At 34.8% G+C, this 25,964-nt stretch overlaps 1 protein-coding gene across 4 annotated transcripts in view; it reads right to left on the reverse strand.

Annotated features, from left to right (window-relative positions):
• The window catches only part of RNF180 (ring finger protein 180), a 216,147-nt gene that overhangs the window by 46,882 nt on the left and 143,301 nt on the right, over nucleotides 1–25,964 (reverse strand). For 3 of the 4 annotated variants that reach the window (XM_019012934.3, XM_063700731.1, XM_063700732.1), the window contains exon 6: nucleotides 604–829. In XM_019012934.3, coding sequence (XP_018868479.2) covers nucleotides 604–829 — 226 coding nt within the window. Of the gene's footprint in view, nucleotides 1–603; nucleotides 848–25,964 lie in introns of all 4 variants that reach the window. The other variant, XM_055366839.2, reaches the window with a different exon arrangement.

A 25,964-nucleotide genomic window follows, 5' to 3' on the forward strand; every position in this document is an offset into this window, starting at 1 on the left:
CATTCTCTATGTTCCACATTCATTATTATCTCTTCATTAATATTTTAAATATTGTGTTATATTACATCTTTATATGAAAATTAGGTCAACAAATCCTTGCTCCAATTTGACTTTTTTCCTGTTCAAGGAGAAAGACCTTAACCTTAAGAACATTAAGAAGGTTGAGAAAATTTTGAGTTTGGGGGAAAGATGTAATAATTGTACTTAGATATTTACGGATTTATTCTCTGTGACTCCAAAGGAAATAACAAGAACCAAAGAATAAGGGGTAGTGGAAGGCAGATATGAGGAATAAATAATCAACAGCACTGCTTCAAATGGAACTTCCTTAACACTAGAAATGTCCAAGACTGAACAACTACTAGTTACAGTGTTTTAGAAAGGATCTGAGTGTACAGTAGGGAATTCAAGATGAGGATCTATTCTCATCTATGATTCTAACAGTTTTATGAGTTGGGTAAGTACTGTTTTATAAACTGGAGAATAACAAATTATGGTATATGTGATTTTCAGTAACTTTTAAATAATTTATAAAGTACCTTTAGAACTATAACAAAGAGGTAGAATAATCAGACAATCATGTTAATGAAAGAGAATTGTTACCTGTTTGGAAAAAGACTCTAGAAATAATTGTCCGACACAAGGGGCATGGAGTGCTTGAAGGATTGTCTTTGGCCAGAGTCCGTAAGCAGGGCTCACAGAAGATGTGATGGCAAGGGTAACACATATAAGGGTTGAAATAAACGTCCAGACACACTGCACAGATGTAGCTATCCTTTTCTTCTGCATATTCATTGTCTTCATCTGTACTCATCTCATTATTCAAAGTCTGCAAAACATAAGAAAACTTTTTTTCTTTATTTAGTATGAGATTGGTTTCCTTAAGATAGCCTTTATATTTTGTTAAAATGAACAAAAATATTTGAGAAACATATAAACTGTGGCATATTCAAAGTGACAGAAATGCTACCTTTCAAAGTCAAGAAACTAAAAATATACATGAAAACCCAGAAGCCTATTTTTCTTTTTAGTATTGTGACATAGTGCTAAGTGCTAAAATATACCTAAACCTATTCAGTATACCTGTATTTTGGCTTAATCAACACTAGATAGGTGTTAGGTGTACCAGTCCCAGAATTATGTAGATTCTCTATCTACCCCATTCCTACCACAGCAAATAAACTGGTTGTCACAAGGTTATAGAGTTTTAATATGAGCATCCATGCATGATGAAAAGTGAAGGCAGAAGACGTCATACTTCATTCTCATACTGCGTGTGGAACATTCTCTATTCTATATTTTGTGTCTTCCTGGACCTCAAAGAAAGAGCCAAAGCCTAAGGGGTGTCAGGAGGAAAGCAAAGCAAAGAAACTGAGAGTAATTATGGGATTAGCCTTGCTATGGGGAAACATGATGAGCCTCTCTCCCCTCCCAAATGGAATTGTTAGGAAAAAGATACAGCAGGTTCTTGAATAATGTCATTTCATTCAACATTGTCTTGTTATAACGATGATGAGAAAAAAAACTGATTTCCAGCTGGGGCTGCTGTCTGTGTGGAGTTTCTGTCTGTGCAGAGTTTGCATGTTGTCCCCACGTTTGTGGGGGTTTTCTCTGGGTAATCCAGTTTCCTCTCATATCCCAAAGATGTGCATGTTAGGTGCACTGGTGTGTCTAAATGGTCCCAGTTGGGGTGAGTGTTGGTGTGTGTGAGTGTGCCCTGTGATGGATGGTGTCCCATCCAGGCCTGGTTCCTGCCTTGTACCCTGAGCTGCCAGGAGAAGCTCCAGTAATTATCTTGTTTTATTCATCTTTTGTAAATGTATGTATGTATAGCTCTCATTTATTTCAGTGTTTAATATTAGAAGTGTTTTGGTCTTTAGAAGTTTGGTAATGCTTTTGTGATCAGAAATAGGCTGTAAAAATTGAACTCTTTATTTATATCAATTAGCCTATGGTAAAATTGGGGGTGTTATTTCGCTTGAAGTCACTGATAGTAGATTGGTGCAAAAGTAATTGCGGTCTTTGCTACTAAACTGCAATTACCTTTGCATCCACCTAAAGCATCACCAGTAGGTTCTTGGAAATGGTGACTTTAAGCAAAATAAATGAGGATTTACTGTAGTTAGGAAAGAGGCAGCTCAGAGGTTAGTATTAATAGTAGAAGGTTTGTTAGCAGAATTCCTATAACTCACAACTTCCTCATTTGTGAAATTGCTGTGAGGATTAAATGGGGTAATCCACTTAATACATTTAGTATGGCACCTGGCACATAGTAATTAATTATCAAAAAATGTTAGCCACGGCCATACTTCTCTACCCTCCCCCATCCCTTCTGCTCTTTCTCTACAGGTTCTATAGTTTTTGCTAAAGCCTTGAGAACATTTTTCTCAAACCAAGCATTTAAAACAGTGCTTATAATATAAAACATACTATAAGTGTTTACTGTTATTATATTCTATTATTATTATTATTATTTTGACACTGAGTCTTACTCTGTCGTCCAAGCTGGAGTACAGTGGCGTGATCTCTGCACAGAGCCTCTGCTTCCTGGGTTCAAGTGATTGTCCTGCCTCAGCCTCCCAAGTAGTTGGGATTACAGGCATGCGGCATGGTGCCCGACTATTCTTTGTATTTTTAGTAGAGACAGGGTTTCATCATGTTGGCCAGGCTGGTCTTGAACTCCTGGGCTCAAGTGATCCACACGCCTTGGCCCCCAAAGTGCTGGGATTACAGGCTGTGAGCCACCACACCCAGACTATATCCTATTTGTATTCTTAAGATTAATCTTAAGTGTTAACAAAAATAGTTGAAGTTCAGTATCTGTAATCTCCCCCTTCTGAACAAGACATTATATTCTCAACTCCAAACACAAAGACTGCCTTCTGCCTCTACTTGTCAGGAGCATGTTCCTTAAAACTGTTAATCTATGCATTTTAACTATATTTTATTCTTCTGCTTATTTTCATTCTTTGGTTTATTTAACAATGCTTTTCATATTCCTTATTGTCCTCTTTGTTTTTATTTTGTTCTTTATTTTCATAGGTTTTGGGGGAACAGGTGGTTTTGGTTACATGAATAAGTTGTTCAGTGGTGATTTGTGAGATTTTGGTGCACCCATCACCTGAGCAGTATACACTGAACCCAGTTTTATCCCTCACTCCCTTCCCCCTTTCCCCCTGGGTCCCCAAAGTCCATTGTGTCATTCTTATGCTTTGCATCCTCATAGCTTAGCTCCCACTTATGAGTGAGAACATACAATGTTTGGTTTTCCATTCCTGAGTTACTTCACTTAGAATAATGGTCTCTAGTTCCATCCAGGTTGCTAAGAATGCCATTATTTCATTCCTTTTATTGGCTGAATAGTATTCCGTTATATATATATATACACACATATATGTATATATATATATTCCGTTTTATATATATATATACATGTATGTATATATATATACACATATACACCAACAGTGTAAAAGCATTCCTATTTCTCCACAGCCTCACCAGCATCTATCGTTTCTTGACTTTTTAATAATCGCCATTCTGACTGGCATGAGATGGTATCTCATTGTAGTTTTGATTTGCATTTCTCTAATGATCAGTGATGTTGAGTTTTTTCATATGTTTGTTGGCTGCATAAAATTGTGAGAAGTATCTGTTCATACCCTTTGCCCACTTTTTGATGGGGTTGTTTTTTTCTTTAAATTTAAGTTTCTTATAGATTCTGGATACTAGACCATTGTCAGATGGGTAGATTGCAAAAATTTTCTCCCATTTTGTAGCTTGCCTGTTTACTCTGATTATAGTTTCTTTTGCTGTGCAGAAGCTTGTTAGCTTAATTAGATCCTATTTATCAATTTTAGCCTTTGTCGCAATTGCTTTTGGCGTTTTCATAATTAAATCTTTGCCCATGCCTATGTCCTGAATGGTATTGCCTAGGTTTTCTTCTAGGGTTTTTGTGGTTTTGGGTTTTACATTTAAGTCTTTAATCCACCTTGAGTTAATTTTTATATAAGGTGTAAGGAAGGAGTCCAGTTTGTTTTCTGCATATGGCTAGCCAGTTTTCTAAGCACCATTTATTAAATAGGGAATCCTTTCCCCATTGCTTGTTTTTGTCAGGTTTGTCGAAGATCAGATGGTTGTAGATGTGTGGTGTTATTTCTGAGGTCTCTGTTCCATTGGTCTATATGTCTGTTTGGGTACTAGTATCATGCTGTTTTGGTTACTGTAGCCTTGTAGTATAGTTTGAAGTCAAGAAGCATGATGCCTCCAGCCTTCTTCTTTTTGCTTAGGATTGTCTTGGCTATACGGGCTCTTTTTTGGTTACTTATGAAATTTAAAGTAGTTTTGTCTAATTCTGTGAAAAATGTCCATGGTAGTTTGAGAATAGCATTGAATCTATAAATTACTTTGGGCAGTATGGCCATTTTCATGATACTGATTCTTCCTATCCATGAGCATGGAATGTTTTTCTACTTATTTGTGTCCTCTTATTTCCTTGAGCAGTGGTTTGTAGTTCTCCTCGAAGAGGTCCTTTACATCCCTTGTTAGCTGTATTCCTAGGTATTTTATTCTCTTTACAGCAACTGTGAATGGGGGTTCATTCATGATTTGGCTGTTTGTCTATTGTTGGTGTATAGGAATGCTTGTGATTTTTGCACATTCATTTTGTATACTGAGAGTTTGCTGAAGTTGCTTATCAGCTTAAGGAGGTTTTTTGGGCTGAGACTATGGGGATTTCTAAATATAGAATCATGTCATTTGCAACAGCGACAATTTGATTTCCTCTCTTCCTATCTGCGTACCCCCCGTTTTTTTTTCCTCTTGCCTGATTGCCCTGGCCAGAACTTCCAATACTATGTTGAATAGGAGTGGTAAGAGGAGGGCATCCTTGTCTTGTGCTGGTTTTCAAATGGAATGCTTCCAGCTTTTGCCCATTCATAATTTTTCTTTCTCTTTTTTTTGAGACAGAGTCTCGCTCTGTTCCCCAGGTTAGAGTGCAGTGGCGCGATCTCGGCTCACTGCAAGCTCCGCCTCCCGGGTTCATGCCATTCTCCTGCCTCAGCCTCCCGAGTGGCTGGGACTACAGGTGCCCGCCACCTTGCCCGGCTAATTTTTTGTATTTTTAGTACAGACAAGGTTTCACCGTATTAGCCAGGATGGTCTCGAACTCCTGATCTCATGATCTGCCCGTCTCGGCCTCCCAAAGTTCTGGGATTACAGGCGTGAGCCATCGCGCCCAGCCTTAATTAGACCATTTATAATATCCCTTTTGTTTTCTGGATCTGTTTTTCCTTGTGTCAGGTTGTTTCTTCTTTTACGTTATTGATATTCCTTAAAAGTCTGACAATATTTGCTTTATTTTTATATACAAGGGATTAGGTTTATTAGTATAGTTAGCTGACACAGATTCCCTCACTTGTGTAGGTCTTTTTCTGCAAGAGATCACTACTCTGAATAGAGAAATTGACTGCAAATCCTAAATGAACGAAGTATGTCAATAAACATGTACCTTTTGTGTATATAGTGGGAAGCAAGCATACAGGCTGAGGATTCTCACAATTGCTAAAATATAGAATGTTTTCCTAGGGAGTGAAGGACTTACTTCACTCATGAGAACTGCCTTTCCATGCCCACCATCAATCTATTTCCAGACTCTGCTTCTCCCTCCAGCTCCAAGAACCAGGCATGTCCTTGAATTTAGGAAGGAGTTCCCAAGGTGATGTCAGAGTGTAAACGTCAAAGCTAGCTATTGTTTACATGGGAAGTGGAAGGGCAGGATCAAGACTAGGCCAACTATTTAGCAGGTTATCTAGTAACAATTATAATGTTCACACCTGTGGCTCTAAACCTTTACTGCCTACCAAAATCAGCTGGAGAGCTTGTTAAATTAATGCTGGGCCCATCCCTAGAGTTTCTGCTTCAGTAGATCTGGGATGGGGCCTGAGAATTTGCATTTTTAATAGGTTCCCAGGTAATGCTGATGCTGTTGGTTCACACTTTGAAAACTGATTCATATCATGACCTATAATTCCTGCTACCTGGCTGATTTTTTTTAAACAATGTTCAGATCATTTTAATGAATACAAAGTTCCCCCAAAGTCCCACTGTTCTAGATCTTATGGCACCTGCAAAATCTTGTAAAAATAAAGATTCAACTGTACATAATATTTGTTTTGTTTTGACTGCTGCTAGTTTGTTTTCATAATAAAAGGCCGCAGGCATCCCTATAACTTGTATGCCACTCCTCACTCACCTATTAAAAGGAAACACTTCTTCCTCAGCCGGATAATACTCTCAGGAGCTTAAATCATATATTCTGCATTGCTCACAGGGTACATAATGTACTTATGACCTCAGTCAGCCCACCCAATGGGAGCAGGAAAGCTCTAGACTTTGAAAAACATTTGTATTTTAAATTTTTTAAAAACTGCATTTCTAAATAATTTCAAGTTTATAGAAAAGGCACAAAGAATAGTATAAAGAACTCTACCTTAGACTCAGGTTCATCAATTGTTAACATTTGCCTTTATCATATTCTCTTTCTCATTCATATTATTTCATATAATCACACTGCATATCACAATAATCAAAATCAGCAAATTAAACATTAACACAATAGTATAATGTATAGTACATCAAATTTTACCAATTTTCCCAGTGGTGTCTTTTATAGTAATTATTTTTTTAAATGAAATAAAGAATAATCTTTATTGTCAAAAATGTGGTTAGGATCCTTTATTGCGGTATATGCTTCACAAGCATGTGGCCGAGGACTCAACCTCAAGGTAACCTTTTTATAGATACAAAGTTTTTTTTTTTTTTTTTTCAAACAACAGTTTTAGGTTCACAGAAAAATTGTGCAGAAAGTACAGAGAATTTCCATATACTTTCTGTACACACGGACATGCACACACACAGAGTTTTGCCTATTATTAACATCTTGCATTAGTGTGGTACATTTGTTACAAATGATGAACGAACTTTAATACATTATTGACAACTGAAGTCCAGAGTTTACATTAGGGCTTACTCTTTTTTTGCACAATTCTATGAGTTTTGTCAAATGCGTAATGTCATGCATCCTAATTGATTTTTGATCTTGAAATTATTCCAGGTCTCTGATGAGAACTCTCAATTCCATATCAGTTTGTTTTTTCTTAGGCATTTAAAAAATCAATTTGCTTCATTTTCTAAATAAATGCGAATCCAATTGTTTTTTACTGCCTAGAAATTCCTGAGTCTGTTCAACTGATGGTATATTGCTGTTTTCCAGCAGTATGATACATTTATTATTTTAAAAATATACCCTTTTCTATAATCCCACTTTTAACTATCAGCTGAAAAGAAACAGAATAAGTATCACTTTGCTTTCACTAAAAATTGTCTAAAAAAGTATGTATAAAGTAAATGAAAATTTTCACCTAGTCTTATTTTATATATGTATGTATGTGTGTATATAATAGTTCCCCCTTATTTGTGGTTTCACTTTCTGTAGTTTCATTTACCATTTACCTGAAAATATTAAATGGAAAACTCCAGAAATAAGCAATTCATAAGTTTTAAATTGTGTGCCATTCTAGGTAGCATGATGAAATATTTTGCCATCCTACACAGGATGTGAATCATTTCTTTGTTCAGTATATCCACTTTGTATATACTACCACCTGTTAGTTATTTCATACATGTCTCAGTTATCAGATTGGCGAGTAAGGTATAATAAAATATTTTGAGAGAGAAGAGGGAGAACACATTCACATAACTTTTATTACAGAATATAGTTAATTGTTCTATTTTTTATTGTTAATCTCTTACTGTGCCTAATTTTTAAGTTAAACTTTATCACAGGTTTTATATATATAGAAAAAAACATACAGTACACATACAGTACACATAACACAGACGGTGCCCATTTTAAAATGGTTCAACTTAGGATGGTGTGAAAATTATATGCATTCAGTAGAAACCATACTTTGAGCACCCATTGATCCATTCTGTCTTTTACTTTCAGTGCAGTGTTTAATAAATTACATGAGATAGGAAATACTTTATTATAAAACAGGCTTTGTGTTAGAAGATTTTGCCCAACTGTGGGCAAATGTACTAATGGAAATGTTCTGAGCACATTTAAGGTAGGCTAGGCTAAGCAACACTTTTTTGGTAAGTTAGGTGTATTAAATGCATTTTTAACTTATATTTTCAATTTAAAATGGGTTTATCAGGACAAAAACCCATAGAAAATTGAGAAGCATATGTGTGTAAACATATATATATATATATAGGGTTTGGTACTACCTGCTGCTTCAGGCATCCACTGGGGGTCTTGGACCATATCCTCTGTGGATAAGGCAGGACTACTGTGTGTGTGTGTGTGTGTGTGTGTGTGTGTGTGTGTGTGTATATATGTATATTTATATATATGTATATATATGTATATGTATATATATTTATATATATTTATATATATACATATATATGTATATATATTTATATATATACATATATATGTATATATATTTATATATATACATATATGTATATATATTTATATGTATATATATTTATATATACATATATATGTATATATATTTATATGTATATATATTTATATATACATATATATGTATATATATTTATATGTATATATATTTATATATATACATATATATGTATATATATTTATATATATACATATATATGTATATATATTTATATATATACATATATATGTATATACATTTATATGTATATATATTTATATATATACATATATGTATATATATTTATATGTATATATATTTATATATATACATATATATGTATATATATTTATATGTATATATTTATATATACATATATATTTATATATACATATATATGTATATATATTTATATATATACATATATATGTATATATATTTATATATATACATATATATGTATATATATTTATATATATACATATATATGTATATATATTTATATATATACATATATATGTATATATATTTATATATATACATATATATGTATATATATTTATATATATACATATATATGTATATATATTTATATATATACATATATATATACTTCACTTGATCATGCTTGGCTTTATTGCATTTTGCAGATATTGCTTTAAAAAAAACAAATTATAGGTTTGTAGCAACCCTGTGACAAACAAGTCTGTTGGCATCACTTCTCCTAATAGCATGTGCTCATTTAATATCTATCAGTATTTTTTTAGCAATAAAGTAGTTTTAAACTAAGACATATATTTTTTACACATAATACTATTGCACAGTTAATAGACTACAGAACAGTATAAACATAACTTTTTATATGCACTGGGAAACAAAAAAACCCATGCAACTCATTTTATTGTGATATTTGCTTTACTGTGATGGTCTGGAACCAAACCAATAGCTCTGAGGTATGCCTGTATATGTGTGTGTACACACACACACACACACACACACGCACACACATATATATAGTTGACATGGGTTTGAACTGGGTGGGTCCACTTATATGTGGATTTTTTTCAATAAATATAGTTGGCCCTCCATGTCTGTAGGTTCTGCATCTGCCATCAAACATGAATCTAAAATGCAGTATTTGTGAGAAGTAAAACCTGTGGATATGAAGGGCTGACTTTTCATATATCTGGGTCCCAACAGGGCCTACTGTAGGAATTGAGTATGTGTGGATTTTAGTATTTGCCAGGGGGTGTGAAGGGTCGCTGGACGCATCCCCCTTGGACATTGAGGGACATATCTGTATTTCAGTGCAAAATTAATAAACTTAACAATATTCTCTTGGATTACAGAAATATACCACAGAAGTAAAGGATAAGCATTCAAATTGCCTTCTCCATCAACACAATTATATTTCATATATTCAAGACTCTTAAAGATTATATTAGGTTAAGTACTAAATGTGTTTGATTTATATATTTTTATTTCTAGTTTAATGGTTAAAAATAAGTGACCTAAGCTATAGCATATCCAAAGTCTTGTATCTGTTGCAATCTGAAGAATACAGGGACAATTTCACAAAAATGTCACTACCTTAAACCCTAAATATCAGAGTGCATTACAACACCATAGTAAGTTCTCAACAAATTATGCATGGATGAATAAATATTCACTCAGACCACACATTGTCCTCTGCAATTAAGCCTCTTCTGCAGTACAAACATTTCCAGAAAGGGACATCTCACTTTCTGCAGTATCTTGGTGTGAGTTTATTAAATCATATTCCTCTTTAGCAAAATAAAATGATAGGGTATTTGTAGGAGATAAATATTTAATGGGTCCTTTAGGATAACAATTCTTAAGTGTGATTCACAGATTCCTGAGAGCAAAAAGACCCTTTCAGAGGATTAATGAGGGCAAAAGTATTCTCATAATAATACTAAAAGCTGCGGACAGTGACATGTGCCTGCGATCTCAGCTATTCTGGAGGCTGAGGCTATAAGTTCAGAAATTTGATTCCAGCCTAGGCAACATAGCAAGACCCTGTTTCTAACAAAAAACAAAATAAAAACAACAAAGTAATATACTGAGATGTTATTTGCCCTTTTCACTGTGTTGGCAATTGTACTGATGGTGTAGAAGTAATAGTGGGTTAAACTGCTAGTGCCTTAGTGTGAATCAAGGCAGCGGGCCAAATTACTGAGTCATTATACTCACTTATGGGAAAAAAAGAAAAGCTCATTGCTATTAAGAATATCCTTAATCAATCTGGAAAAATATTAATTTTTATTTTTATTGTTTTTGCCCTTTTAATAATGCATGTGACAGAAATGGGAAGTATCCATAAAGCATTTCAGCTGTATACCAAAGCATAATGGTTATTTTGAGTAAAAAATCTTTTTTTTTTTTTTTTGAGACAGTTACGCTCTTGTTGCCCAGACTGGAGTGCAATGGCACGATCTTGGCTCACTGCAACCTCTGCCTCCCAGGTTCAAGCAACCTCAGCCTCCTAAATAGCTGGGATTACAGGCATGCACCACTATGCCTGGCTAATTTTGTATTTTTAGTAGAGAAGGGGTTTCACCATGTTGGTCATGCTGGTCTCAAACTCCTGACCTCAGGTGATCCACCCACCCCAGCCTCTCAAAGTGCTGAGATTACAGGCGTGAGCCACCATGCCTGGCCGGGTAAAAGCATCTTTGTTATTATTTGAATTGTGAGCTGCATTAGCTTCTTTTTTCATAGAACATCATTTTTACTTAAGTGTCAGACAAGCTGATTATTCAGATTTGGTTATTTGGTAGACATTTTCACAAAAAAGAACAAAGTAAATCTGTCACTCCAAGGGAAACAACTGACGGTATTTGCTGCCAATCAAAATGATAAAATTTGAACTTTCAAGCAAAAGTCAGAAGTTTGTAAAATTTGTTTTTGCTTACAGATTCCCAATACTTAATGACTTTTGTTAAGTGACTAGTGATGATATTAACAAATACTTTTTGACACTGCATAATAAAATATGTCAACATTTAGAGGAGTTAGATAATTCAGTAAACGAATATCTTCCAAATGTCTAATGCATGATGTTACAAAAATCACGCATGGGTAAATGAACCACTCAAAGTGCAAAGACAGACCCATGGATTTTAATGTAATAGAGTATTTAAAGTTAGTATCAGGTGTCAAGACTACATTGCAACTAGCCTTTAAAATCTAGTGCTTGTCAAGTTTTGCTGTAATTATCAAAGACAAATATCCACAATTATTCTGAAAAGCTATTATACTACTATCCCCTTTTTCTGACTGCATGTCTAGCTAGATTTTCTTCACATAATTCAACTAAAACAAGTGGCAATAGACTGCATGCAGAAGCAGATATGAGAATACATGTGTCTTCTATTGAGCCAAATTCTAAAGAGATTTGTAAAAATGTAAAACAATGGCATTCTTCTCGAGTAGTTATACAACATGCAATAGTTTATTATCTTTATATGAATGCATAAATATCTTAAATTTTTCTTAGTTTTAATTTTTAATATGGTAAATATTTATAATCCATGTAGACAAAAGTTCGTTGGGCTCTCAAAAAATTTTAAGATTGTAAAGGAATCTTAAGACCAAAAACTGACACATTAGGAAACAGAAAGCAAAGATTTGAGCACTAGACATCTATTAGGTACCATATTAGAGTTTATAAGTACTTAATTGACAATATTGTCAATATCAATGATAATAGTAAATAAGATTATTTCGGGTAAAAATTCAACTTAGGATCTAAATAATGATAAATTCTATCTATCTGAGACCCAAATAAATAAAAGCTCAAAGAAGAAGAAGTAGTAAAAAAAATGTTGGCATGCTGTAGATTTTAGTACAGAGGAGAAAAAATATTTAGTACAGGTTGAGCATCCCTAACCCAAAAATCCAAAATCTGAAACTTTTTGAGTGCTAAGACACCACAAGTGGAAAATTTCACACCTGACACCTTTGCTTACTAATGGTTCAATGTACAAAAACTTTGTTAAACAGAGTAAACAGACAACCTATAGAATGGGGCAAAGTATTTTCAAACTATGCATCCAGCAAAGGTTTAATATGCAGACTCTATAAGGAACTGAAGTCAACAAGCAAAAAACAACCCCATTAAAAAGTTAGCAAAGGACATGAACAAACACTTTTCCAAAGAAGACATACACATGGCCAAAAAGCATTTGAAAAAATGCTCAACATCACTAATCATTAGATAAATGCAAATCAAAGCCACAACAAGATACCATTTCATACCAGTCAGAATGGCTATTATTAAAAAGTTAAAAAATCATAGATGCTAGTGAGGTAGCACAGAAAAGGGAACACTTACACACCGTTGGTGGGAATGTAAACAAGTTCAGCTACTGTGGAAAGCAGTCTGGTGACTTCTCAAAGAACTCAAAGCTGAATTACCATTCAACCCAGTAATCCCATTATTGAGTATATACCCAAAGGAATATAAATTGTTCTACCATGAAGACACATGCACATGTTATGTTCATCGCAGCACTATTCACAATAGCAAAGACATGGAATCAACCCAAATGCCCATCAATAGTAGACTGGATAAAGGAAATGTACACATACACCATGGAATACTATGCAGCTATAAAAAGAATGCGATCATGTCCTTTTCAGCAACGTGGATGGAGCTGGAAGCCATTATTCTAAGCAAACTAACACAGAACAGAAAATGAGATACCACATGTTCTCATTTAAAAATGGGAGCTAAGCATTGAGTACATATGGACACAAAGAAGGGAACAACAGACACAGGAGCCTATTTATGGGTAAAGGGAGAGAGAAAGGTGAGGATCAAAAAACTACCTATTGGGTGCCATGCTCATTATCTGGGTGATTAATTAATCTATACAACAAAACCTCATGACACACAGTTTACCTATTTAACAAACCTGCACATGTATCCCTGAACCTAAAAGTTAAAAAAATGTTAAAAATAAAATTACCTTCAGGCTATATGTATAATATGTATATGAATCATAAATTTCATGTTTAGACTTGGGTCCTATCTCCAAGATATCTTACTATGTACATACAAATATTCAAAATTCTGAAAATACCCAAAGTCTGAAAAACTTCTGATCTCAAGCATTTTAGATAAGGGATACTCAACCTGAATTTACTTCAAAAAGCCACACCCAGATATAGTACCATTTTATAGATCAATCAGCTTTTATTTACAGCGCATTAGATGATAAATAACTTCATTTAAAATGAGAAGAGCTACTAGAAGATTCCAGATGTAAGGTTTCACTGAACATGGCACCAGCTTTTGAGGTTCCTGTGTTTTCTTTGCAATCTGAGCCAGACCTACACACATGCAACCACGTCTAAGGGACCTGCAGTTGGTATTGTGATTTTGGTACCACCTACTCCTGTTCCTGTGTGGGTGTTTTCCAGCACAGAAAAGTAGAGATAATTACCAACAATCAGTGAAACAGAACCACTCCAAGCTATGTTGCCTTACCGATGCTGAACGATTAACAACACTGCAAAGTAACAAGTTACAATGAACCCCATCAACACAGTTTTTGATGCTAAATGTCTGATTGAACAGAGATGCTCCCCTCCACTTCCCTGTGGTTTGATGCTTTCTCTTATTTTCATTGCTACTTCCTAATTCAGGTTCTTATCTTTATATATGCTTAACAAATATTTGAATGTGTACTACGTACCAGGTACTGTCCCAGGCTCTGACAATACAGCATAGAACTTTTAGGCTAATGGAGAAGAATAAGAGGGTGCTAAGAAACCATGAAACGGAGGAACTCTAATTAGTCTCCAGTCCAGAAAGGCATCTGTGAGGATGTGCTATTTAAGTGGAGATCTTGTTAGAAATCTTTTTGTTACAAGTGGCCAAAAATGGAACTCAATGTGGCTCAACAATTAAAATGGAATTTGTTGGTATAAGACACTGAAAAAATCCAGAAGTATATCTAGTTTCAGATAAGAACTGACTCAGTAGCCTAAAGGACATTTCTAAGAATCTGAATTTTCTTGTTCTGCTATCTGTGATGACAATTTTCTCCTAATGCCTAGCAGCTTCATTCTCTCCCCCTTGCACCCTCAAATGGCTCTGGCAGCTGCAACTCTCGCATACTTGTACCATCATACTATCCAAAGAAATAAAGAGGGTCTTTTCCAGTGGCTCTTGCATAATATCGGATATCCATTCTCTTTCATTGGCCTGAAGAGGGTTTGTTTACCTATCCTTAGGAAAAACCCTATCCTCAGGGAGACAACTGACACTAAATCATTTAATCTAATCAGAGCACATGGTTATGGCTATAAATGGGGGAATGGTGAATTTTCTAATGGAAAATCAGGAGATTATTGGTAGAAGATGGTAGGAATCGATACTGAAGACGTTTCCCAAAAATGTCCACTAAACCAGACCATGTCAGATCTGAATGGTATGTACAAATTAACCAGGAAACGAAGAGAAAGAACATTTTGGGCAAAAGGAACAGTTTATGAAAAAATCTTCAAAAACAGTAAGGACTTTGGAGCAATTGAGAAACAGGAAGGTAGTTTGGTTACAAAAAGATAAAACAGGAAAGAGGAGAGAACTTGCAGACTCCTTTCAGAATTTTGGACCCACACTCTAGTTCATGTACATGTACATGTCCATCTATTTTTTTTCCTACCTGGAGGCAGGAAACCATAGGTCTTTGTGTCTCAAGGATTGGGTACTATACTTTAGTACATGCCATATTGGACACAAAGCAAGTACTTAGTGACTTAAATTCCAATGTGTGATGCAGATCTATGCTTTTACAGTTTGGTTAGTATTTAGTTTGAACTATATCAACCATAACTTACTTCCTCTATCCCAAAGAGCCAGGCTAACAGCTAGCATATTTCAGATCAAAGTAACTGTAATTTATTTTCTTTTGTTTGGTAGAGATGGGGTGTCACTTTATTGCCCAGCCTGGTATTGAATTCCTGGCATTAAGTGGTCCTCCCTCCGAGGCCTCCTAAAGAGTTTGGATTATAGTAAGCCACTGTGCCCCACCCAAATAATCTGTAATTTCTACCATGAAATTCTTCTTGGTATTTTTAAGTCTGAAAGTGATAAAAACTGTATTACTATCCATTTACTTATAGTTGTTCACTAAGCCCATTATTCTTCCCAGGTCCTTAGCTAGATTATATATCCAGAGTTCCTGTGAATTAGGTGTGGCAGAAGAAATGAATTACTGATGTGACTGAGTTTTAACCAAAGGAATGTAAGCAGAAGTGAGATGCGCCACTTCCAGGGTTAGCCCATATACAATAAATCCTTTCATTAGTGGTCCTCCACACTCTTTCTCCTTCCAGATTGAGGCAGATGAGTGGCAGTAGAAGTCACATACTGAAATATGATAGAGCTAGAAGATGGAGGGAACCTGGATCTCTGGATTGCCATTTACAAAAGAACTATGTGCTAATTAGGACTTCACTTGAGTGAGAAATAAAAATTTATCACAAAAAACAACTGAGATCTGGTATTTATCAGTTATAGCAGCTAATGTTATCAAGTACTACAAAAACTGTTAGTAACAGGGTTTCTTTTTTTTTTGCAAAAGTATTTTGCAGTCATAACAAAAACCTAAAATACGAGGCACTGGTTTAGCAGTGAGGAGACTGATACTCAGAGGCTAAAAGATTGAGACATATATTAAGCAATGACAAAACATTTGGTGAAATGTCATCTACAATAACATGGTAGGCAGACTATGTGTGCCCCTGTAGCCTAGATCTCTAGGGGAAGTGGCTGAAATGAAAGTAATTGTAAATATTTACTTTTAATAGTTTAAACCATATGACAAATTATATTAATTTCTGAATGTGGATCCAGCCTTGCATCCCTGGACTAAATCCTATGTGGTTGTGGTATATAAATAATTCTTTTTATACTTGTTGAATTTGGTTTGCTAATACTTTGTTGAGGATTTTTACATCTATCTTCATGAATGATACCGACTAGTGGTTTTCTTGTAAGTTTTTTGATATGAGTTTGAAAATATTCCCATCATAGATACCCATCTGAGAAAGGGCACTACAACAAATTTGGCAGGATCTTATTAAGTGTCAATTACAAGAAACTCTCATGTAGTCAAAGTTTTATGAATTCTCTAGGCCTTTGTTCCTTTGACTGTTAAACGACATTTTCGCCAAAAGATGAATGGAAAAATTAATATAAATATAAAAGCCAGTCAACTTGATACTGCTAAGAGTGGGTAAAGAATAAACTGAATGATTTTTTAAAATATAAAGGTTTGAGTGGTTGCTGAATTTATTTATATATATTACTAAAATAGAAGCAACTAAATCCCCATTTTGTTTATAAAGAACCTATAAACAGGTATAAATCAGATAGATTATAACATTAAACAAATCACTTCAATATATTAAAGAAAATATTAAAAAGTTCAAGAGATCTCCAAGTATTAATTATTAATAATTAAAACAAACACACCACAATATTAGAACCACATTTGGTGAAAAGGTCCAATATTAGTATTTTCTACCAAAATATTAAAAAAACAAAAAAATTTACATTATGGAGGCAAAAACAGTCTTACAAACTATTTTCCATATAGGAAGAAACAGGAAAGAAAATATTGTTTTGGCTCCTTCATATATATAAAACAAATCTAAATCAATTCTTAATGGTTGATGGGATCACGGCTTTCATTATGTACTCTGAGTGAATATGTTTTCTGCTGAATTCAAGAAATACTTTCTTACCAATTAAATACAATCATATAAATTATGCTAATATAGTGGGTGGAAAATTATTTTCCTATTTTGAAAACTGCTGGCTCAGCCAGAGTCCCTAACATTGAAGGTATATAACTGCTCTTTTAACTTTCAGGTAGTCAAAGTTTCATGAATTCTTTAGGCCTTTTACATTCCTTGCCTTTGTTCCTATGACTGTTAAATGACATTTTCACCAAAATATGGAAATACATCTATTAATGTTGGAGGAAATACATTAATAGACTTTTTGATTATGTGGAGACTGGCATCTGGATTAGGCTGGAAGGAGGGTTAAGGACAGCAAGGATGAGATAAGAAGAGGGCAAATTATTCTGCTTTATAAAACAATGGATAAGAGAGAGTTACAGAAGGAGGAGGAGAGCAGAAACACAAGCTAGAACAGGACTAGGAGAAGAATGCATTTGCCTATGGGGGAGTCAGCTGAAGAACTTTTAGAAAAAGTGAAGTTTAATATTCAATTCTAAGATGTTTCTAGTTCTGCAGATTAAGTACTCATCTTAGTCGTTATCTCTAAGACTTTAGTAAAAGGTTGTTGCATATTCCAATTTTAAGTTACTGGTAATGAAGAATACAGAAAAATCCCCCTTTATATTTTTACTCTGAGCAAGGTGGGAGTAAAATAGGAAACCAGTCTTGGGTGGCAAAGTGCCATATTTTGGAATAAGAGATGACAGGAAACACTACCAACTCCCACCAAAACTTACTCCTCAGAAACACTGAACCATTGTTCCTTGGAAAAACATAGAATTAGGTTCCTCCAAGCCCCTGGCCACATTTTTGTCAAATAATCAATATATAACTTTGTTTAATGTTTGTTGCTGTTTAAAGACACCTCATTTAAATGCAAAAACTGTGACCTGACACTAAACAGACTACAAAATGACACTTGTCTATAGTAATAGAACTGAAACAAGAAGACAGGCTGTTGCCTTGTTTGACCTCAGCTGGGAATATGCACATAAGATTACAGTTTTTTGCTGTTCTGTGCATGTCAACGAATGATTACAAAAGCACTGTGAGTACTGATTTTGCAGTTACAAATAAATTTTAGTGAGTATGCAAATTCACAAATGTGGAACTCACAAATAATGAGGATTGACTGAATCAGTTATTCAAAGCTCTCCATAAACTAGACTCTCTTCACCTTTCAACTTTCACCTTTCATTCTTGCTATGCATAACTGCACTGCAATCAGAATAGCCTTGGCTTTCTTCTTAGAATAGCTGAAATTTGTATCTTGATTCATACTATTAAGCTCTTCTAAAATTCATACTATTAAGCTTTCTAATCATTTCCCACAAATTTAAAAATTTCTTCCAGAGTCCAATTAAAGATTCATTTCTGAGAAGACTATCTGCTTCAGCCATACTGCTTCCTGCAATTTAGCAGATTACAGATGGTCCCCTACTTATAATGGTTTGACTTGAAATTTTTTGACTTCTCACTGGTGCAAAAGTGATACATGTTCTGCAGAAACCATACTTCAAGTCCCCATGCAACCATTCCGTTTTTCACATTCTGTGCAGTATTCAATACATTACGTGAAACTGTCAACACTTTATTATAAAATAGGCTTTATGTTAGATGATTTTGCTAATGGACGCGTTCTGAGCATGTTTAAGGTAGACTAGGCTAAGCTATGTTGTTTGATAGGTAAGGTGTATTAAATACATTTATGACTTATGATATTTTTAAGTTATGAGTTTATCAGGATGTAACCCCACTGTAAGTTGAGGAACATCTATATTTTGAGGGCTATATGTATATCACTCAGATTTATACTAAACAACACATTTACTCATACTTAGCTTTTTAAGTCTTCTCTGGATGCCTTAAAATATTTTGTTTTCCCAGTTAGAGAATAAGGATTTCAACCATGTCTTTTAATTAATCTTCATTTTGTCTTTCTCTATTATACATTTGGAATCAAAGAATAGATGTCTAAATATTAACACTAATTTTTACATGCAGTTTAACCAAGTCTTAAGTGTCAGAAATAGCAAATAGGTTTCATGTCCTAAGCCAACCTAATTAAATCAATACTGATATTATTAAATGAATAATGACTACCCAATATATTTAGAGTATTGTGTTGAGATTTCCTGAGGGCTTGTCTTATACTAGATGGGAAAGAGCCATAACTGGTTATTAATGCCTGCAAAGGGTACAGAAAGTGAAATGACAGAAAGCATGAAGAGATTTGTTATCCTTTGGCTCACAGTTAAGCTTTTTACAATAATTTGGGGGGATATTTTGGATTACATTAACCATTTTATGGTCACATCTTTTTTTATTTTTATTTTATTATTATTATACTTTAAATTTTAGGGTACATGTGCACAACATGCAGGTTTGTTACATATGTATACATGTGCCATGCTGGTGCGCTGCACCCATTAACTCGTCATTTAGCATTAGGTATATCTCCTAATGCTATCCCTCCCTCCTCCCCCCACCCCACAACAGTCCTCGGTGTGTGATGTTCCCCTTCCTGTGTCCATGTGTTCTCATTGTTCAATTCCCACCTATGAGTGAGAATATGTGGTGTTTGGTTTTTTGTCCTTGCAATAGTTTGCTGAGAATGATGGTTTCCAGCTTCATCCATGTCCCTACAAACGACATGAACTCATCACTTTTCATGGCTGCATAGCATTCCACGGTGTGTATGTGCCACGTTTTCTTACTCCAGTCTATCATTGTTGGACATTTGGGTTGGTTCCAACTCTTTGCTATTGTGTGGTCACATCTTTTTAGAGGAAACTAAAAAGTACATATTTCCTTTTTATATATAGGTCATATTATCTTTCTGGTTTTAGTTTAAATTTACCTCCCTTTTCAAAATGTCCTACCTGCTATGCTGGCTAGACTATGTATTTTATCCTTTCATTCAAAAGCAGACACCTAAATTAATGTTGTTTTTGTTAAAGCTTCCACAGTTTTTTACATATATTATTTATGATTGGAACCTGCCTTTCCACTGTGATATCATCAACAGTGTAATACATACTCTTTCAAACAGTTGTTTTTGATTCTCAGATTGAATTATAAACATATTATTATTTTGTGAATAAACAATCTCACAGAAAACAATTCTTATGCAATTGGGTTTCAAGAAACCTACCCTTTTATTTAGCTTAGCTCTTTTCAAATGCAATAACTCCAAGTTACATTTTTAAAAGTATAAAAATACAATACAGCTGTGAGAGATTAGATTTTTCTATAGCTAATTAGCTACTTTTAATCCCTGTAAGGATTAGGATAAAATATGTCCACTCCATTGATATCAAGCTAGGCTATCTGACTTATTTTGTCAAAAGGAATGTGAGTGGAAGCAATTGAAACCATGTATAAACAGATTTCCTTAAAGAGTCATTGCATGGTTCTGCCATGGCACTTTTACCTTAGTCTTAATAATGACATGTCTGTTATAGTGGATGCTCCATCATTCTAGATCTCTTAACTAGATCCTTAGTTAAGAAGTCACTAAATCAGAGCAGCAGCCAACATGAAACATGAGAAATAAATAAATCTCTGTTGCTTATAAGCCACTGAGATTTAGGGGCAGATTGTTACTACATTAACATGTAGTAATTAATGTAGTGACTAATACAAAAACTGGTATCAGGAATAGAGGTACTTATAGTAACATAGTCTGAAATATGTGGCAGTGACTTAGGAAACTTATTAGAGGTTGAAAGATATAAATAAAAAATAGAACTCATACACTGGTGACGCATATGGTAAAACTGTCACCTGTAGTAAACTGGCAGGTGATATAGGGCAAAATGAGCTTAGAAAAAAGAATTCAGTAACATGCCTTGGTTGCTACTGGCTGCATTTAATATGGTACAACAAGAAAAAGATAAGTTCAGAAGGAAATGATCTGGTTTCAAACATCAACAAAGGAAGAAAGAGAAGAATCTAGAAATTATAGGACCCCCAGAGTTAACAGTTTTTTCTCATGCTCAACCAGTGAAAGATAAAAGTTAAATAAGCTCTGAGAAACAAAAGCTGACCCAGCGTCAAAGACCAAATCTAGTATACCTACATCTTGGAGATACTGCGGGTTTAGCAATAAACCATTTCATTAAAGTGAATATTGCAATAAAGCAAGACACACACATTGTTTGGTTTCCCAGTGCATACAAAAGTTATGTTTACACTATAATGTAGTCTATTAAGTGTGTAATAACTTTGTGCTTACAAAACTAATGTACATGCTTAATTAAAACCCACATTACTGCTAAAAAATACTAATGATCATCTGAGCCTTCAGTAAGTCATAATCCTTTTTGGAGGTGAAGGGTCTTGTCTTGATGCTGATGGCTACTGACTGATTAGGGTGGTGGTTGCTGGAGGAAGGAGTGCCTGTGACAACAATGAAGTTTGCTGCATTGTTAGACTCTTCTTTTCACAAAAATTTATCTGTAGCATGCAATGCTGTTTTATAGCATATTATCCACAGTAAAACTTCATTCAAAATTGAAGTCAATCCTCTTAAATCCTGCTGCTGCTTTATCAATTAAGTTTATGGAACATCCTAAATTCTTTGTCATTTCAACCATGTTCACAGCATCTTCACCAGGAATAGATTCCATCTCAAGACACCACCACTTTCATTGCTTATCCATAAGAAGCAACTTCTCATTTTTCAAATTGTATCATGAGATTGTAGCAATTCAGTCATATCTTCAGGCTCCTCTTCTAATTCTAGGTCTCTTGTAATTTCCACCACATCTGCAGTTACTTTCTCCACTGAGGTTTTGAACCCCTCAAAGTCATCCATAAGGGCTGCAATTAACTTTTCTCAAACTCCTGTTAATGTTATTTGCACCCTCTCATAGGACTCATGAATGGTCTTTATGGCATCTAGAATGATGAATCCTTTCCAGAAGGTTTTCCATGTGCTTTGCCCAGATCCATCACAGGCATCACTATCTATGGCAGCTATAGCCTTAGTAAATGTATTTCTTAAAATATAAGACTTTAAAGTCAGAATTGCTCCTTGATCCACGGACTGCAGAATGTATGTTTTATTAGCAGGCATACAAACAACATTAATCTCCTTGTACACCTCCAGCAGAGCTCTTTGGTGACTAGGTACACTGTCAACAAGCACTGATATTTTGAAAAGCCTTTTTTTTCTGGGAAGGAGATCTCAATAGTGGGCTTAAAATATTCAGTATACCATGCTGTAAGCAGATGTGCTGTCATCCAGACTTTGTTCTTCCATTTATAGAACACAGGCAGAGTAGATTTAGCATAACTCTTAAGGGCCCTACGATTTATGAAACAGGTAAATTGAACACTGGCTTCTACTTAAAGTCACCAGCTGCATTAGCCCCTAGCAAGAGAGTAAGCCTATCCTTTGAAGTCAGGCATTGACTTCTCTCTGGCTATGAAGTCCTAGAGGGCATCTTCTTCCAACAGAAGGCTGTTATGTCTGCATTGAAAATGTGTTGTTTAGTTAGTTGCCTTCATCAATGATTTTAGCTAGACCTTCTAGATAACTTGGTGCGGCTTCTACACCAGTACTTACTGCTTCCTCTTGCACTTTTTTGTTATAGAGACAGCTTCTTTCCTTAAACCTCATGAACCCATCTCTGCTAGCTTCAAACTTTTCTTCTGAAGCTTCCTGTGCTCTCTCAGCTTTCAAAGAATTAATGATAGGAACTTTCTCTGGATTAGGCTTTGGCTTAAGGGAATATTGTGGCTGGTTTCGTCTTCTACATAGACCATTCGAACTGTCTTCATATCAGCAATGAGGCTGTTTTTTCCTTATTATTTGTGTGTTCACTGGGGTAGCACTTTTAATTTCTTTCAAGAACTTTTTCTTTGCTTTCACAACTTAGCTAACTATTTGGTGCAAGAGGCCTAGGATATCCTGACTTTCCACATGCCTTCCTAAGCTTACTAATCTATAGCTTTTGTTTTAAAGTGAGACATATGTGACTCTTCCTTTCACATGAACACTTAGAGACCACTGTAGGGTTATTAATTAGTCTAAATTAAATATTATTGTGTCTCAGGGAGGCCCAAGGAAAGGGAGAGATGGGGGAATGGTTGGTCAGTAGAGCAGTCTAAACACATACAACAGTTATGGATTAAGTTCACAATCTTATATGGGCATAGTTTGTGATGCCCCAAAACAATTACAATAGTAATATCAAAGTTCACTGGCCACAGATTACCATAACAGATATTATAACAAAAATGTTTAAAATATTGCAACAATTGCCAAAATGTGACACAGAGACACAAAAAGAGAACATTCTATTGGAAAAATGATGCTGATGGACTTGCTCAATGCAGGTTGTCAAAAACCTTCTGTTTGTTAAAAACACAGTATCTACAAAGTGAAATAAAGCAAAGTGCAAAAATACAAGGTTTGACTGCATATAACTGTGATGTCCTTTGTTATATTCTCTTCATAAATTAAAAGTGGCACTCAACAAGTTCTTTCTAGATTTAAGTGTAGCCCCTACAAATCCTTGGACAAAAGTAGATCAGAGGAAAGAGTCTATGTATGTTTTCTCATGGAAATCTTACAAGTTTAACAGGCCAGCAATTAAGTCTAAAGAAAGCTGGACATGTCATCAAAATAACTATCTTCAAAATAGCTACTGACACATGTAAACCACCTTGAATAAAATACATAAAAAGCTAAGGTTTAGACAGTTCTGCCATGACAGCTTCTTGCATGGACTAAGAGACTTGGACTATGACCCTTTGGCCCCAATCCTCTATGGCAATGAAGTAGCCTGAAAAAGTTTCTCAGCCCTAAAAAGACATATATACTTCAATATCTTCTGATGTGGCCAAGGAAGATACTGGAAAAGAATGAGCCACATAAAATTCAGAGTTTAAAAACCATAGAGACAATGGACTAGGGATATAATGGTAGAGAACAGAATCCGAGCTAAAAAAATAAATAAATAAATATCCCTACCACAATGAAGGATTCCTTCGCAACATATACCAGTGGGATTTCAAAATTGCTATTGACCAGCGACTCTTGTGTGCTTCCAATTTTCCCTTTCTAAATTGGAGTTATTGTGATTATCCTGTTCCTGCTCCAGCAGTGTATATTGGGTATATGTGGGGCAGAAAATTTGTCTTTTTAGTTCTTAGCTCACTGGATCAAGAAGGGCCATATGGAGACTTGATACAACAGCTGTCATTAAATTCTGCACTTTGAGTCTGGGATGGGACTTATGACTATATACCTTGTGGAGTGGGTAAGTATTTTACATGTGTAAAAAAGAGAAATATTTTTGACCAAGAGGGTCAAAAACATATTAAGAGTGTATATGTGTTAAGTTGTATTATTGCTTCCAATTATTTGTTCTCACTCCCTGGTAAAAGAATCACACTTTGCTGCCCTATTAACCTTCAAGCTGCGCCATCTGACTTATTCTGGGCAATGGAATGTACATAGAAGTGATATGTGCCATTCCTAAACAGAAGGTTTAAGAGTCATCATTTGGTGCTCCCATGACTTTTACCCCTGCCAAGAGACTTATAACAACCAGACTGAAAACTATACACACACACACACACACACACACACACACACACACACACACACACACATTCTGATGTGGCATACAACAAATATATGACTAAGAATTTTTTAAAAGCAGCTTTAATTTCCAACTGATTTGGTTATTTAAAAAGCCATCATACTCACTGCTGAATAATAAATGTCTGAACATAAAACTAAAAGAAGGAATGTTTAACAGCATTTTCCAGATCTAACCATTCTCTTTTTAACAAATATGCAACAAAAAATAAAACACAGTTAACCAGAAACCATCTGTCATTTCATAAAATAAAATTTAAAATCATCTTTTTAGTTACTTGGTTAATTTAATTTTCAGAACTAAGTATAAAAACATTGAAAGTAAGATCATTGGAAGACTCATAAATAAACCCAAACCTGAAATTTTGATGTTTGCAGATCAAATCCTTTGAGAGTAAGGTTCATAATGACTATCAGGATTAAAATACTAATACAGATTTGCATTTATATTTGTAAATACAACATATTGAATAAATTTAATTGTCATACTTGGGTTTGTTCATTTACCATTTGTTCTTACCGCTGTTGTTCAGTAGGAAGGGCTAAGAGAAATAGTACACTCTGGAATTCTATTATTGATTCCTACTCAGCAATGAATCTTTACTGTTTTACAGTGTATATACAGTACTGTGACAGAAGAATTGTTTTGTAAGAAAGAGACAAAAGACCTTTAACAATCTGGAATTTAGCTTTCTGGAAATATCTGGGTTTGTGATGTCTTTGTGAGGCAGGAGCTCCTGGGCATACAGTAGCAATTTTTCCAAATATACCAATGAGGAATGAAAGCAATGAAAAAACAGTTGTATGGGTATAAAACTTGGTAACTATTTACTGCTTACAAGGGTAATGAATAGGAGATATAGTAAGGAAAAGAGTTAGTAATACATGGAGAGACACTTTACTAGAGAATAAAATGATCCTCAACATAGTGCCTCTGAAGCCTTAAAGCATCTCTCCCTTAGCTGTGCAATGGCAGGGGAGAGTAGGAAGAAGTGGGAGAATCTAATGTTTGTGCCATACTCACTAGTACTTAAATGCTCAAGATCTGGCCCTTAATGGCTTAATTCTCAGATATTTGAACAATGTACAGT

This window comes from Gorilla gorilla, chromosome 19 (genome assembly GCF_029281585.2).
Source record: "Gorilla gorilla gorilla isolate KB3781 chromosome 19, NHGRI_mGorGor1-v2.1_pri, whole genome shotgun sequence".
NCBI classification, from domain to species: Eukaryota; Metazoa; Chordata; class Mammalia; order Primates; family Hominidae; genus Gorilla; species Gorilla gorilla.